We start from the raw sequence: 16968 nt of genomic DNA on the forward strand, positions 1-16968 counted from the left end.
AATCAATTTAAGAAGTCCAACATCTGAATAATAAGAGTCTCAGAAAGTAATAAAATAGGAGAAAATCATGAATAAAATCATTTTTTGAAGTTGCCAAGGACTAAGGACATGAATTTCCAGACTGAAAACTATCACCATGTGACCAGCAAATTGGAAGAAAAAAAGATCCACACCAACAAACATCCTTAAGAAATTTCAGAACTGAGGGCACCTGGGTGGTAAAGTCAGTCAAGCATCTAATTCTTGGTTTCTGCACAGGTCATGATCTCAGAGTCATGAGATTGAGTCCTGTATCCAGCTCCACACTGGGCATGGAATCTGCTTGAGATTCTCTCTCCCTCTCCTTGTGCCCCTCCTCTGCCTGTGTGCTGGTATGCCTCTCTCTCTCTCTCAAATGAATAAAAAAAGATTTTATTCATTTGAGAGAGAGTGTGAGCATGAGCAGAGGACAGAAGAAGAGGTAGAGGGAGTAGCAGGGAGCCCAACAGGGGGCTTGATCCCAGAACCCTGAGATCATGACCTGAGCCTAAAGCAGACGCTTAACCAACTGAGCCACCCAGGTGCCCAAATCAATAAATCTTAAGAAAGAAAGAAAGAAATTTTAGAATTGGACCTTAAAAAAAAGAAGTTACAAACTTTCTGATTTTTCACTCAGTACTTCTTAGCAACAACAAAAGCTAGAGAACTATAAAGCATGCCTTCAAAATCCTTAGGAAATGTACTTTACAACTTAAAATTCTATATCCAAACTATCAATGTTTAGGCAATACAACTAGCCTAGAGAAGAGCACAAGGCTCTGAATGCTATTTCTTCAATAACATAAAACTAATTAAAAAAAAAACCCTCATGATTCTAAATAACTTGATGTTTTAACGGTATCAAGTCTTTCTATGTAAATTAGACAAAACTAAGTGGGAAAAAAATGCTATTTTCATAGGTAATCGAAAGGTGGTACAGGGAAGAAAAACTAAGGATAATACTCTAATGAGTTCTGTTGGAGATTATGTTCAGAGTACATACAGGCTTGGCTGCCAAACACAGTATGTGTGTTCCTGAGAACTCAAATTTTGCAGACACTAGAGTAATAGATCAAATGGAAAAATAAAGTTGGAACAACCCTCTCAAACCCTATGCAGTTTTGTAGCCAGAGCACCAGCAGTAACATCAATAATTAATGATTAGTACCTCAGGAGAGAACTTGGACAACCCTGGTAAGGAGTTTAGCATGGCTCCAACTACCTGGAGAGATGCTTATAAATACACAGGAGGAGTCATGCTGTCTTGCAGGAATGGAGACAATAGAGACAGAAGTAGAGCTCTGAACACACCACTGCCTATAAGAGCAAAGGGGATGTACCTCTCTGGGAAAGGAAACCCGGGAACAGGCACTCACTTTGGATTTTCTTAAAATAAAGCTGAAAAGCAGAAACAGACCCATAAATATAGAGAAGAAACTGAAGGTTGCCAGAGGGCAGCATGGGGCGGGGGTGGACAAAATGGCGGAGGGGAAATGGGATAGAGGCTTCTAGTCATGGAATGAATGAGTCAGAGATGAAAGGTACAGTATAGGAAATAAGGTCACTGGTGCTATAATAGTTGTACAATGGTATTGAAATAGTTATATGGTAACAGATGGTAGCTACACTTGTAGTGAACATAGCACTAAGCACAGAATTGTGAAATCAGTATGTTGTATACCTGAAACTAATAGAACACTGTGTGTCAAGTATACTTCGATTAAGAAATAAAAAATAGTAAGGGGTGCCTGGGTGGCTCAGCCAGTTAAGTGTCTGCCTTCGGCTCAGGTCATGATCTCAGGGTCCTGGGATCAAGCCCCACGTGGGAGTCCCTGCTCGGTGGGGAGTCTGCTTCTCCCTCTCCCTCTGCTGCTCCCCGCTCATCCTCTCACCTGTGCCCTCTCTCTCAAATAAATAAAAAATCTTCAAAATAAAATTAAAAATAATAAAAATAAAATAACAAAATAGAGTTGAAAGTGGAACTGAAGGCTTTCTTACCTTTGAACTCTATTCTTTTTTTTTTTTAAAGATTTATTTATATATTTATTTGACAGAGATCACAAGTAGGCAGAGAGGCAGGCGGGGGGGGGGGGTGGGGGGGGAGCAGGCTCCCCGCTGAGCAGAGAGACCCACCCAGGGCTCAATCCCAGGACCCTGAGATCATGACCTGAGCTGAACACAGAGGCTTTAACCCACTGAGCCACTAAGGCCCCCATGAACTCTATTCTTGATATTCCAGTTCCCCTTTACTAGAAAAAGTCATGTATAAATCAGTACAACCTACAATTACAATAATATCATCTCTGTACTTATAAGCCATATTTGAGCTAACTGGTGTTAAAGAAGCATTTGTAGCAACACACTGAATTAATACTTTAAAAACCAAAAATGGATCTAAACCAATCTAAGCTAAAATGTAATTACTAGGAGGATAATGGGAAGCAAATATATTATGGATAATAGAATGAAGAACTCAATTTCTCATCTTCCATAGCACCAAGTCAATAATGTCATTTAGATAGAGATAAATACCAAAGGAGCAGTGAAAATAAATGAAGGTAACCTTTTTTCATGAGAAGCCTTGAGTGAACTATTAGTCCTTAAATTATGCACACACATACTTACTGCTGGGTAGTCGTAGGTTGGTTGGTTGGTTTTTTAAGGCTCATAGCAAAAACATCTGATAGGGAAGACTTCCCTAAAAAGTGGATACAGTGGACATCTGCGAGATAAGAAATTAATCCAATGATGAAAGAAGCCCAGGCAAAAGAAAGCGCTTTTGCAAAGTTGCTATTAAGAAGGAGCATGGTAAACAGGGTTGAATAAAGGACTTCACAGTGAGGGAAGAGAGCAAGACCAAGTATGGTGAGAGATGAAGCTGGAATCAGAAAGGAGCCAGCTCATGCAGGGAAGAACTTTGAGGGAGGATGACCACTAAGTCCCAGTTTGCCCAGGACAACTTCCATTCATGCCAGTTGTCCCAGCATAATTTATAGCTCCCCCTTTCACACATACAAGTACCCCTATTTGGACACTAACTTTCATGGTCACCCTGTAATTGGGTAATACTGAGGTAGTTTTAGTCTTTATTCTAGAAGCTACTCAAGTGCTTTAATTTTAAGCAAAGGAGGTGAAGTGCATTATCAGAAAGATAAGTGTTCTGGTCCCCTACCCAATGTTTTATGACATAAAGTTCAACTGAGAATTACTTTAAATAAACCTTTAAGAATGTCTCCTCTTCAGAGCCAACATTCTTGTACAAGTGATCTCACAATCTCTTCCCACTCCTTCCTTAATTACCCCACTTCCTTTGATCCTACTGCCCTTTACTAGCATTAGGCACTCCTCACAATCAACAGTAATCTTCCAGCCACCCAAGTTAATAGATACTTTTAGGCCTCTCCGACCAAAACTACACTAGCATTCCTTCATAAATCTCCTTGTCCTATGACTCAACCCTTGTTCTACTTTTCTATTACGCACCACCTCCACCTCCGTAATCCTATGTATACGTTTTCCATGTCTTTGCCCCTCCTCTCTTTTGTCTTTATCCGCAAATATCACCATGTTCCTAAAACTATACTTCCATTCAAAGTCTCTTCTCAGAAGAGAAAGAGAAAGTACTCCAGGAAAGTACTCTAGACTGCCAGCTAACAAGTCTGACAAACACCACTAATTTACCACTAACCCGGAGCGGGTCCTCTAAACCAGCTCCCTATCCATCACACTCTAAGAGCAACACTCCTGAGGTGCCCAGGGAGAGGAGAGTCACCCTAGACTTTTCTCCCCAATCTCCCATGCTTAGCATCTCTTAAATCCACTTTCTGTCCTTTCCCACTGCCTTTCTGAATTCAGGGATCACCTCATAACTTCCCAAGTGTCCTCACGGATATTTTACCTCTACTCTGTTTCCTCCACAGAATGGCCAGAACATTCATCCATTCATGTCACTTTTTCCTTGAGGTTCCTCATTTATTAAAATTCAACTGTCCTCTACCACATACATACATACATATTGCTCTAGTTAGATGAAACTACCTGCCATTCAGGAAAACACCCTCTCCTAATGTTTTCCAGCCAATTCATACTTACTTAGCTCCCAACACTTAGCTCAGACCTCAATGCCTCCCCAGTTCCCTTGGGATGTCTTCCAAAACTTCAAAAGGCTCCTGGTTTGCTTTGCTGGTAGTCGTTTCCTCCAGAGCACCATGTGAATACCTGCCATCATAACACTTATTACACTGTACCAATGTACTACATTTACAGTATCACAATAGCATAGTGTTTGTTTTCTGCCTTGCCCACAAAACAGTTCTGATGTTGGGATTACAGGAAATGACAAAGGGGGGCGGGGGGTACCTGGCTGGCTCAGTCAGTGGAGCATGTGACTCTCAGTCACTGGGTCATGAGTTCAAGCTCCACGTTGAGCACAGAGTTTACTTTAAAAAATAATTGAAATGATCAATGTAAAAACTCTCTGGCAATGCTAGAAGACAAAACTAGGACTTACTCCAGTTCTACCATTTATCTAAGTTCTTTGAGCCTCAAGTTTCCTCATTCATCAAACAGGGTTATCATAAGGCTTAATAGACAGTGTCCATAAAGCATCTAGCATCGTGCCTGGCGAACATGTTAAGTATTAAGTCAATGCCAGCACTTTCTGTTCCATATCTTGCACAACTACTTTAATCTCCGCAGGTCTTAATTTCTGTATCCACAAAATAAGCTGGTTAGATCAAATGATCCAAGACCTCTTCTAGCAGCAAAAGGGTTCTAATTCTACCTATGATCAATAAATTCAAATGCCATGAAGGCAAAAAGTTAAAATTTAAAAGGACAAGGTAAACAGACTAGCTAGGGAAAACAGTATTTAACATCTAGGGCTACACCGAAAGTATCAGCAAAAACAGAAGATTATAATGTACATTTTGATTGACCCCTTTATACCAACAACATTAGCATTACAATATAAAAATGATCAAGAACTTGGGGCACCTGGGTGGCTCAGTTGGTTAAGCGTGTGACTTGATTTCCACTCTAGTCACGACCTGAGATCAAGCCCCCTGTCAGTCTCTGTACTGGGTGTGGAACCTGTTTGGGATTCTCTCTCTCTCTCCCCCCATCCCCCTCTTAAAAAAAAAAAAAAAGAACTAAAAAGAATCTCCAAAATTAAAATTAAATTCCTCTAAACAGGAAATGGGAATCCATCTGCTGTTGATGGCATCAAAAATTGGCAAAATCGTAATTACTTTATCCAGTGGCTAACATTTAACCAGTAAACTAGTTAACTTTTAACCACTAAGTTAACCGGAAGAAAAAAACCTGTTATACTATCAGCAAGAGAAGAGGATAATTGTTGTACTCCAACCGCCTCTGAGAAACTGGGAAGATAAACAGTCACTGTGAAGCATACATCCTTGGTCACAGTAAGCTAAGTGACTGATAAAGTTATCAATATATCTTTAAAATGTGTTAAATGATAGAATAGTATATTTACTATTATAAATGTAAACTACTGACATGTAAAGTAGTATTCCATGAAAAAAGATTACATATCAGTATTTATCAAGAACTATTTTGTTAAAGAAAAAAGAACCTTTTTTATTAGTAATATGGATATTAAGAGAAAAACTTAAGCACTTTTTTATGGAACTAGAGGCAATTTTAATTTTCTTCTTGCTGTTCACCTTTCTTTTCTAATTTTCCATAACAAACATAATAATTTTTATGTAATAAAAAAGCTCATTTTACTCTAGGGCTAATAATACATTATATGTTAATAAAAAAAATTAAAAAAATTTTTTTAAAAAGCTCATTTTTTAAATTTCCCCAAATAGAACAGCCATTACACAATCCCCTTGCCAAAGAGCTACAGTGAAAAAAAGAAGTTAAAAATCCTGATTAGGAAACTTCCTTAGATCCCAACATCAGTTAGGCTTCCATCACTCACTCAATGCCTCAGTCTCAATCAATCTCACTATGTGTGAATGAAAGAGACCTACACTTATGATATAAAATTCTAAAGGTCTCTAATTCAGACATACCAGAGGTGATGCCATCTATACAAATTAAAGGACAGATATTAACAGACTGTGCAAAGGGGGTAAAAAAGAAATCAGCAGCATATTATAATGCTTTATTTTTCATTCCATGTTTACCTTCTTACCCAGTTAAAGGGATTAAACCTAGGGATTAAATTCCAACAACTCCAAAAGATATCTTGCTCTACCATACCAAACATCCTTTGAAAGCATAGGAAGAAAGTGTTATGACAGTTTAATTACTTGGGATTTGCTTCCTAGACTTTAACACCAATTCTAGGGGCTTCACTCTTCCATTTATTCCCCTGAAAATTAACTTTAACATGCAGGTTTATAGCTCTTGTATTAAGGTCAACTTGTTTCTACCAGAACAAAATAAGGACATAAACAAAAGACAAGTAAAAAATAAAGGTTTCTATTTTCCAACTAATCATCCTATATACAAAGAAAATTCCCTAAAGCAGATTAGCATTTAGTACATTAGGTGTGAAAACTGAACAAAAATGTTAAAATAAGCCTGCAGTGCTGTTTACCTTATAACATTTCCTAAATTTCATTCTATTGGTGACTAAAATACATAGAAAGCCAAGAAAGTAAGTATATACATGTACTAAGTCTAAATATATAGTAAATTCCAACACCCCTCCCCACTAGGAAAGTATTAGGAAAAATTATTTTACCATATTTACATTTCAGTACTCTTTAAAACTGCTAAAATTTCAGCAATTTTCCTTGCTAAAATATTAGCAATACTTTATCCAAATACTGCTGGATAAAATTCATCATTATGACACAAATAAACACTACGCTAAATAATGGTCTAAATTTCTCATTTCTTCCTGAGATTCAGAAAACTACTACTCACTCCTAATCATAATTATACAGATGAGGAAATGCAGACTTAAAAGAATTTAAGTACCTGCCCTAAGTCACAAAAAATAAGAAGCTGCAACTTATACAGTACTCCTGATACTACCTATCTCATACTAGTGTGATTGACAGTGTCCCAAATACATTTGTTAGCAGCACATAAGTACCAGTATGCACTTTTAAATGAAAACACATGAATCCAAATTTCCCACTAGAAGTTTCCTTACTAATATAACAAAGCAAAATCAAAAGAATGTTATTTTCCCCCAAAGGAATATACAAATAGGTTTAATCCCTCAACTGCAAATCCATCTTCCTCAAAGCAATGGTGCTTGGGAATGGAGACAGTCTACAAATCTTCAGGTATATGAATACCATGCAGAAATACAATCAACAATATATTCTTTGGACAAAAAACAAACTCCTATTTTCACTAAATTATATTTTAAAAGAAGCATTATTTGTTTTGAAAAGGCAAGAAATTATGCTTTAAATCATTAGATTTTGTACATTATTGCAAAGATTAATTTGAAAACACTGGCTTTGAGGCCTAATATCTATAAAACCTTAAACTTTTTAATAAGACAGTCTTTTCAGAATTTTTTTTAAACAAAGGGACAGTAAAACTGGCTCAGCATCTTAAACAATCCTACAGCATCCACTATATATGTTATATACCAACAAGCTCCCATCACCACTTTTCTAATTCATAATTCTCAAAAAGAGAAACTTACCTGAGAGTTAATTTTGCACCTTTCCAAGCTTTAAAATCTACCACAAAACAAACAAGGAATAAAGGACAACTTCTAGAACCTGATGAATCCAGTGAACTTAATAAAAAGAAGTCAATTTAAAAACTCAGATCCAGAGCCTGGGTGGCTCAATCAGTTGAGCATCCAGCTTTTGGTTTTGGCTGAGGTCATGATTTCAGGGTCATGGGATCAAGCTCACTCCCTCACTCCTATTCTGGCCCTCCCACCACTCCCACTCATGCGCTCTCCCTCTAAAATACATAAATAAATAATATCTTTTTAAAAAACAAATAAAAACACAAATCCATATTCTCCTTTATGCACTTTCAGAATTTCTAAAACCAAATATTTTCATTAATTCATTTGGTGACAAAATCTGACCTAAATGGACATGAGGCTATTTTTAGTTGTCTTTCTCTACTTACTGTAACTATTAATATCTTTCCTTGCAGAAATATCTGTTTCACAATGGAACACCACCCCCAAGCCCCACTGGGGGTATCCTAATAGTATATGCACATTACCTTCTTAAAATGGAAAGTGTTTTTACTTTCAGAACACACCTAGCCATAAGATTTTATATAAAAAACTGTGGATCCATATCACTGGGGGGAAAAAAAAATGCATCCACAAAATTAGTTACTAAACAACTGACAGACTAACTTAATTCTCTTATATCTAGCTTCCCTATAAATACTGAAATTCTGAAATGTTAATCTTCCCCTTTTGTGTTGACTGATGACACTCATCATCATTCTTAGAAATCAATCCCCAAAAATGTTTCCAATCCATATAAGTTTGGACTGACTCAGAGTACCTATATCTTAGATCTGAGATATTTTTCTGTGAGAGACCAAGTGTATAGAAGCTACTGTCAAAAGTATTGACAAAAGAAGTATTATCAAAATCTCTCCAGCAGGACCAAGCATCTTCATAAATTCTTCTGTCTCTGAGGTATGCTGTCTGCTGAGGAACCAAAAAGGGACAAAGTAATTTTAGAATCTGTAATATTTTTTTAAGATTTTATTTATTTGTTTGATAGAGAAAGGGCAAGAGTGCAAGAGAGCATGAAAGGGGGGTGGGGTGCAGAGAGCAGGACAAGCAGACTCCCCACTGAGCAGGAAGCCCAAGGTGGGGCTCAATCCCAGGACCTGAGCCCAAAGCAGACATTTAACCTAATGAACCACCCTGGCACTCCTGGAATCTATAATTTTCTTAATCCACCTACATGATACACTAATTACAAAGACTCTAAATAAATTAAAACAGGGTGCCTGGGTGGTTCAGTGGGTTGGGCCTCTGCCTTAGGTTGGGTCAGGAGCTCAGGGTCCTGGGATCAAGCCCCACATCAGGCTCTCTGCTCAGTGGAAGGCCTACTTCCCCCTCTCTCTCTGCCTGCCTGTCTGCCTGCTTATGATCTCTGTCTGTCAAATAAATAAATAAAAATCTCTAAAAAAAAAAAATTAAAAACAAAAAATTATTCTCAAATAAAAGAGCTAAATGGACCCAAAAGATGAAAAATTTCTTCCTTTTCATCTTATAAATTATACTTCAATTATTAGTCAAAAGAAATTATTTCTAAGATTCCTATATAGGCATTAGCCACCTCACTACACCCTAATAAAAAGGCATGTCCCATTAAAAAAAGTATGTCCCATACAAAAACCTGTAGCATCAAAATGAATTAGGAAGGGATCATCAGCAGACATTCCAAAAAATTTCTAGAAGATGAAAAGTATATAAAAGTACATATCACAAAACATACACAGAAGGACTACAGGAGAAAGTGAGGGAGACTCAAAATGGGGCCATTAACTCATGGAACAGCTTTGCACCTGATCCCCACCAGCTTATCTTACCCTAACTGCAGGCTTTCCAACAAGTTAACCAAGGAGGCAGCCCATTCATACATAAAGGTCCTAATTTGTCCTTGCATTAGAAAAGGGAGGGAAGGGGGCTCCTGGGTGGCTCAGCGGGTTGGGCCTCTGCCTTAGGTTGGGTCAGGATCTCAGGGTCCTGGGATCAAGCCCCACATTGGGCTCTCTGCTCCTTGGGGAGCCTGCTTCCCTTCCTCTCTCTCTGCCTGCCTCTCTGTCTGTCAAATAAATAAATAAAAAATTTTTAAAAAAGAAAAAGAAAAGGGAGCAAAGGAGCAACCTAAACAACAAAAGCAGTGATGCTCAACCATTCATTTGTAGGTGCTGACATCCAAGGATCATGTACTTGAAAAAAAATCACTTGCAAAAATAAATAAATAAATAAATAATAACCAAACAAAAGAAACAAATGACCAAGAAGGGAAAAAGAGATAATCCAGTGAACAGAAAAGAATTTTAGAAAGAAAATCCTAAGTATCATCCTCAGACAGAATAAAGAAAATAATACATCCTTAACACAGAAACAAAGTGAGCAAAAGAAAATACCTGTACAAAAAGATTTCTTGGAATTAAAAGTATGACTTCAGCCTTTACAATGTCACTATTGAGCTAGAGAAGAGTCAAAGTAATTTCCCAGAATGAAAAAAAAATTATGAGCAGCAGTGTTCAACATCCCCACCAGAGAACAAAGAAAATAGAGCACAGAAATGTATGGAATAAAGTAAGTTCCCAGAGCTAAATAAAGATTAAAACTTTAAATAGAAAAAAACCACTGACAAAAGAAAGAATGCATAATAGAAATACCCATTCCTAGTCTCACCACCATGCAATTTCAGAAAATTAGGATAAAAGAAAATTCCAAAGCTTACACAGAGAAAAAGCAAAAGCAATTACCAAAAGAAAATAACTGTGACTGGCATCAGATAGAGATTACAACACTAGATGCTAGAAGACAATGGAGCAATATGGTAATTCCCAAGTTCTGTGGAAAAAATGTTGAACCAGTATTCTATACCTAACCCAACTATCAATCAAGCATGAAACGAAAAAAGCTACTTTCAGACAAACAGGACTCAGGAAATTAACATCTTGACAACTTTTCTGAATAAATTTCTTAAGGATGTTGTCCAATAAAATGAGGGAAGACACTAAGGAAAGGAAGATACGTGATCTAGGGGGAAACTGGGTTCAAATCAGGTTGATTCCTAGGATGTCAGCTGCACAGCATGTCTTAAGAGCTAAAAGCTTCAGGGGAATAAAGAATAGTTATGTAAAAGATATTGTAATTACTATCTTTTAAAAGTCTTCTTTAGTCAACAAGAAAAATAAAAGACCATTTATGGACAAAACTGTACCCAAAAAACCAGGGTTAGGGCACTAGGGTGGCTCAGTCAATTAAGTGTCTGACTTGTGCTCAGGTCCTGATTCCAAGCTCGAACACTCAATGGGGAGTCTGGCTGTCCCTCTGCCACTCCCCTCCACACCCTCATGCATGAGTGCTCTCTCTCCAATACACAAATAAAATCTTTAAAAACAATTTTTTTTAATATCAGAGTTGAAACCTCAAATGAAGTAAAATGTGGCATGTTTTGAACAACTGATGGAATGTTAGAAAAGAAAATGAATCTGATGTGGACAAAAGGAATATATGTACAGATTTTTTTAAATGTACTTTTAATCCCAGCACACTAAAGGATATCTCAGAAGATATTATTTTCAAACCCTAAGCAGGCCTTCCTTAACCATACCAACCCTTCACCTCCTTTACTTTTTAAAAAATATTTATTTATTTTAGAGAGAGAGTTCACATGCACATGTTAAGAGGAAGAGCAGAGGGAGAGGGAGAGACCCAAGCAGACTCTTTGCGGAGCAGGACTATATCTCACCACCAGATCACAGGACCCAAAATCAAGGTTCAGACACTTAACCTAACTTAACCTTAACCTGCCTTATTTCTATTCCTCTAACATCTGTTACTACCTAATATCATACCACAAACATTATTTTATTGATTCTAACATATGTATTCTTCACTTTTTAATTCTGCTGAAACTAGCATACATCTCACAATCCATATACAGCATTTTTTCCTCTTTAACTGACAAACAGAAACACATCACTGTGCAAGTTTAAGGCATAAAGCACGATGGTCTGATTTACAAATACCATTTAATGATTAACACAACAGGTTCAACTAACATCCATCTTCTCATATAGATACAAAAGAGAAAAAGGGAAAAAAATTCTCCCTGTGATGAGAACCATTAGGATTTAGCCTCTTAACTTTCATATATATTGTATGGCATGATGACCTCATGCATCATGTTATACATTACATATCTAGTACTAATTTATCTCATAACTATGTGTATGTTTGGACTCTCTTCCTCCATTCCTTCCTCCCCCTTCATACATACCATTTTATAACTATAGTCGGCCAGGTAACAGTCTTGTTACCATGTGAAAAACAATCAGTAGTTAACTTTTTTTTTATTTTTAGATTTTACTTATTTATTTGACAGCCAGAGATAACAAGTAGGCAGAGAGGCAGGCAGAGAGAGGAGGAAGCAGGCTCCCCGCAGAGCAGAGAGCCTGATGCGGGGCTTGATCCCAGGACCCTGGGATCATGACCTGAGCCACCCAGGCACCCCAGTAGTTAACCTTTGAAAAGATTATAAAAGCATCAGCACCAAAATGCTTCAGATTAGATGAAACAGGATCTTCATCCATTTGCTGGTTATCTCCCAGCTGTAGTCAGCAAAATAAGGTCAGTAATTTATTTATTTAAAATGTATTTAAAAATCTCTGTAGTCTCTGCACATAGAACAGTGACTGGCACATAACAGATAGTTAATCTGTCACATTTTAACATCTCTGAAATAGGAATGGGTCCAACAGAATGGATCCTACACAGCTGGTTCTAATGTTTTTTCCTTAGTGGTACATACAGTCATGGCAAGTCATTACAAGCAATGGCATCTAAGATTTGAAGAAACTCCGTAACAAAAAAACTACAAAAAATTGGGACAGTACAAAAGAAAAATGGACAGTGGTGTGACTGAAATGACCCATTTCAAAAGAGAACTCCAAAGGTTGGTAAATCCAAGAAATACAAAAGCTTATCATTGAGTTATGAAACTAAACATCCAAATAAATAAAAACAAAAAGAGCTAAACACAATTGCCTCCTGGAAAAAGCAGAATGTCACACGTCTTTCACTATAAGCCACGCTACAATTATTTTTTTTATCAAATGCACTTAGTTTTTATGAACTATTTTTCATATATTAATAAGGTTGGGAAGTAAAGATGCACACATACAAAATCACAGAGAATGAGACAGGGACATTCACACAGATACAGACAGAAAGACATTCACAGGCAGAGTCAAAGTCAAGAGTCAAGCATCTCCAGAAATTTCAACGGACAATAGAGGATGAAGACCATGACTTCTGGGAACAAATTTAGCAAATATCTAAAACATGACATCAACACTAGTTTCGTACTTATTACAGTTATGGCATTTTGCTCATCGGAAAGTCAAGGTAGGCTCAGCAAAGCCTTACAAGTTTATCCTTAGGCCCCGGACCGCTTTAGGTGTAATAATCACAAACTCAACCTCTCCACACTTCACTTTCACCTGCCCTGGCTTGTCATTAATGACAATGACAGACGCGGAGGCTGAAAAGGTATCTCCAGTACCACAAAGAACTGACTACATTAAAGGGGTGCAAAAACTCGGGGAGGAGACTGCTGCTGGGGGGTGGGCAGTCCGCGGATAAGAGAACGGTGGCCATGACATGCAAAAACCGAGCTTCTGTCGTCGGGTCCACAAAAGCACCCAAAGGGACCCGCGCCTGATTTCGTAGAAAGAAAAGACACTGTTCCCCTAAAGAAAGCTAAAGAGCTTAAAAGCCCAACTGGCCCTGGGCGGGCAGAGGCGCGCAGTTCAGACCCCGCCCAAGACAGGCGTAAAACGATTGCAAAATGTCACGGGGCCCAGACTGAGCGCGCCAAAGCGGGACCCACCCCCGAGAGACCGGGACGCCGGAGGCAGGTCCCTCCCCTTCCTCTCTCCGCCCGCGCAGAGCTCATTCATTCTTGAGGCGGGCAGCCCATCTTCCCCGGCCGGCTCTCCCGGCCCCGCAAACCCACCAGCGGCTTTGTCTCCGGCCCGGCCGGAAACCGGAGCGCGCACTCGAGCGCGCGCCGAGACGCCGCCACCCCGCACCTGGGGCCCGCCGGGCAGCCCCGCCGGAGAACCCTTCCAGATCTCGGGCGCAAGGCCCCAAGCCGGCCGCTCCTCCTTGGAGGCCTCAGGTGCGCGCTTCGCCCGGTCCTGCTCGGTAGCCGGGAGAAGAAAATGTGCATCCTGGTCGCGCCGTCGCTACCATTCGAGGCCCCTTTGAGACCCCTGTCCCCGTTAAGAAACAGTCGATCCTCTTTCCGAAGGGCGTAGGCACCAGGCCAGGCTCTCCCGCCCCCGAGCGGCGCCCCCCGCCCCTTTTGTGAGCCAACGCGGCCGCCAGGCGGGCACTCACTTGAGGACCAGCTGGTCGTGCTCGGCTTTGAACTTGCCCAGCTCGATCTGCAGCTTGGCGCGCTCGCGGGCCGTGTCGTCGAGTGCGCGTCGCGCGTCGGCCAGCTCGGTCTCGTACAGAGCCTTGAGGCCGGTGAGCTCGCGGCCGCGCACCTCCTCCCGCTCCGTCACCTGCAGCTGCAGCGCGCTGTTCTCCGTCTCCAGGCTGCGCACCTTGTCGATGTACACGGCCAGCCTGTCGTTGAGCTCGCGCAGCTCCTCCTTCTCCTGCAGCCGCGACAGCCGCGTGGGGCTCAGCGGCGTAGCGGGGGCGCTGGCGCGGCTGCCCGACCGCGGCGGCACGGGGGTCGCGGTCGCCATGGCGGGCGGCGGGGCGACTGGCGGGCGAAGCAGAGCGGAGAGGGCTGCAGAGGGCGAAGCGGGGACCGAAGTCACAAGCCGACGACCCGCGCCCGCGGAGAAGGCGGCGTGGGAAGGGAGAAGCACCTGGGTTGGCGGGAGCCGGGTTACAGCACAAAGGGCAAAGGGAGAAGACTGCCAATCAACCGTAAAATGCCCTTTGTAAGAAAATGCGCACACACTCACACACACACTCGGGAAGATTCGGGGCGAGGGTGACCAGGAAGGCCGAGCAGGGTCCGCGCGCCGCCGCCGCCGCCGAGTCTCCCGCCCGCCGCACTTTGTTTCCTCTCAGGCGGCGCGGAGCAGCGGGGTGGGGGGGGGGGGCGAAGGGGGGGGAGGGAGGAGGGCGGCGGGGGGCGGAGGTGGCGCGAGCAGTGGCGCTGCGCGCTCCAACATGGCCGGCGCCTCCCGCCACTTCCACGTGACCGTCACCGGCCAATAGGGAGCCCGCGGCGCGGTCCGGGGCTCGGGGGCCGGGCCTGTAAATTCAAAATCTGGGCCTCGGGCAACCGTCGGCCTGGCGCGCGGGGCTGGGCGTGGCTGGGGAAGGGCTGAGGGAGGCGGAGTGGGGCGCCTGGGACTGCTGGCCTGGCTGTCCAGGGCCCAGCGTTGGCCGGACCTTCCCGCCACCCCGCGAGGACCCCCGGAGGGGCCGGGCTTGCGGGTGGCGGGAAGAAGCCCGGAGGTTTTCCGGGGCGGGTCCGCGCCTCCGCCCCCACCCAGCGGTTCAGGGAAATTCAAACGTAAACGGCCATAACAGCCACACGCAAAGCTCCTAGAGGCCAGGACGACCGCGGACGTTGTAATCTTATACCCGCCCGGCGGAGAGGGCTCGGAAGCCGACCGGAGGCCTGACCGCTGTAGAGTTACGTAATGGGCTCTGGTGTCCGAGGTTCAAAACCCGCTGCGTGCCGGTGCCAAATGCAAACCTTTCTTTTTCTCTCGGAGGGAAAACGGTGTATGCCAACACCTCCTCGCTGTCAAACCGACGTATGCCTGCGTGTCTTGAAGCGACCGAGCCCGCAGAAAAGCCAGAAACCCTGACTTGGGAGTCGCAAGTGACATTAACGTGTAAAGGAACCCGTACAAGCGGCTAATTGTTTTGCTGCACTAAAAACCAATGCATCAAAATCTAAACTTGTGTAAATTTAAGTAGAAATGACTTCTTAAGAAAAAAAAAAATGATCCTTCAAATGTAACTGACAACGAAGGCTAGTACAATGTCCGTTATCGCTTTGAAAAGTTTTCGCGCTCAGGCTGACGTTTGCTGGAATTTACTGTGCCCTGCACCGGGCTTTTCGTGGGTTATGCCTACATGCGGCCGCTTTGAGGTGGGGGAACTGTATCTTTTGCCTTTGAGAATTCACCCATTTAATAGACGAATTTCCTTAAGGCTGCCTGGGAGGGGCAGGATAGCATTTGAACCCAGTTTCATTTTGACTCCAGAGCTTCGCCCTTAAACTATAATCTAGGCCACCTCACAACCTAGTAGGAGCCCATCTGTAGAGTAATGACAGGTTAGCTACCTTAATAATGGTAGTAATGAAGACCAGAATGTTCTTTAAATATTAATCAAGTCATGTACATAAGAATTAGTGAAGGGCACCAGGCTGCGTATCACCCTGGGGCGATATCTGGGCACCCGGAGTGAAGATGATCGCCTTATTGATGCTTCTCTTTTCTGCCCTGTTATCTAAAATACTACGCTGAGAGTTGAAGTTGGTGTTTGCTGAAAAGGAAATATTCAGACAATTTTAATAACTTAAGGTCTTGAAAAACCAAATTAGTGGTGACGGAATGAGACCTAAGGAAGGTGAGTGCTGATCCGAGGTGATGGAATCCAGCCGTTCTGCTACAGAGTTTGGTTTTCACACCATACTCCCGTCTGCCTCAGCCTTTTAAAAAATATTTTGAATTTTTAAGTATTTTCTTTCCACTTTTGAAGTGTTCGAACTGGATGTGAAGTGATTTCGGGCATTATCTGTGTTACTCTCACGCCCATGAAGCTTTCTCTTGATAGAATCCCTCAATTTCAGATTATGTGTAGAAGACTCAGGTTATGTGCTCTTATCTGAAACGACAAAGACACTGGAGTCAAACAGTTGAAGATTTGCTACTGTTAGCTGTGTGACTAATGGAAGTTATTCCTTGGTTTCCTCAGAGGAAAATGGATTCCTACCTTGCAGGGGGGCTTGTAAAGATTAAATTTTAAATATATAATCTAGGATGAGTAGTAATTCTTTTTTTTTTTTTTAAGATTTTATTTATTTGACAGAGAGAGTACCAGTGGTGAGCGGAGGGAGAGGGAGAAGCAGAGTCCCTGCTGAGCAGGGAACCAGGTGCAAGGCTCCATCCCAGGACTCCGAGATCATGACCTAAGCCCAAAGCAGATGTTTCACTGACTGAGCCACCCAGACACCTCTAGTAATTCTTCCTAGCAGTAATTCTGTCTCCAATCAAAAGCAATTT

At 41.8% G+C, this 16968-nt stretch overlaps 1 protein-coding gene across 1 annotated transcript in view; it reads right to left on the minus strand.

Moving 5' to 3' along the window:
- LMNB1 (lamin B1) overlaps window positions 1-14764 on the minus strand; it is a 51588-nt gene extending 36824 nt beyond the window's left edge. The window contains exon 1 of the mRNA XM_004737438.3: window positions 14099-14764. Coding sequence (XP_004737495.1) covers window positions 14099-14457 — 359 coding nt within the window. The 5' untranslated portion in view covers window positions 14458-14764. The remainder of the gene's footprint in view (window positions 1-14098) is intronic.
- Between the last annotated feature and the right edge of the window lie 2204 nt (window positions 14765-16968).

Source organism: Mustela putorius, unplaced genomic scaffold (genome assembly GCF_011764305.1).
Source record: "Mustela putorius furo isolate JIRA1106 unplaced genomic scaffold, ASM1176430v1.1 tig00000145_pilon_pilon_pilon, whole genome shotgun sequence".
Classification (NCBI taxonomy): Eukaryota; Metazoa; Chordata; class Mammalia; order Carnivora; family Mustelidae; genus Mustela; species Mustela putorius.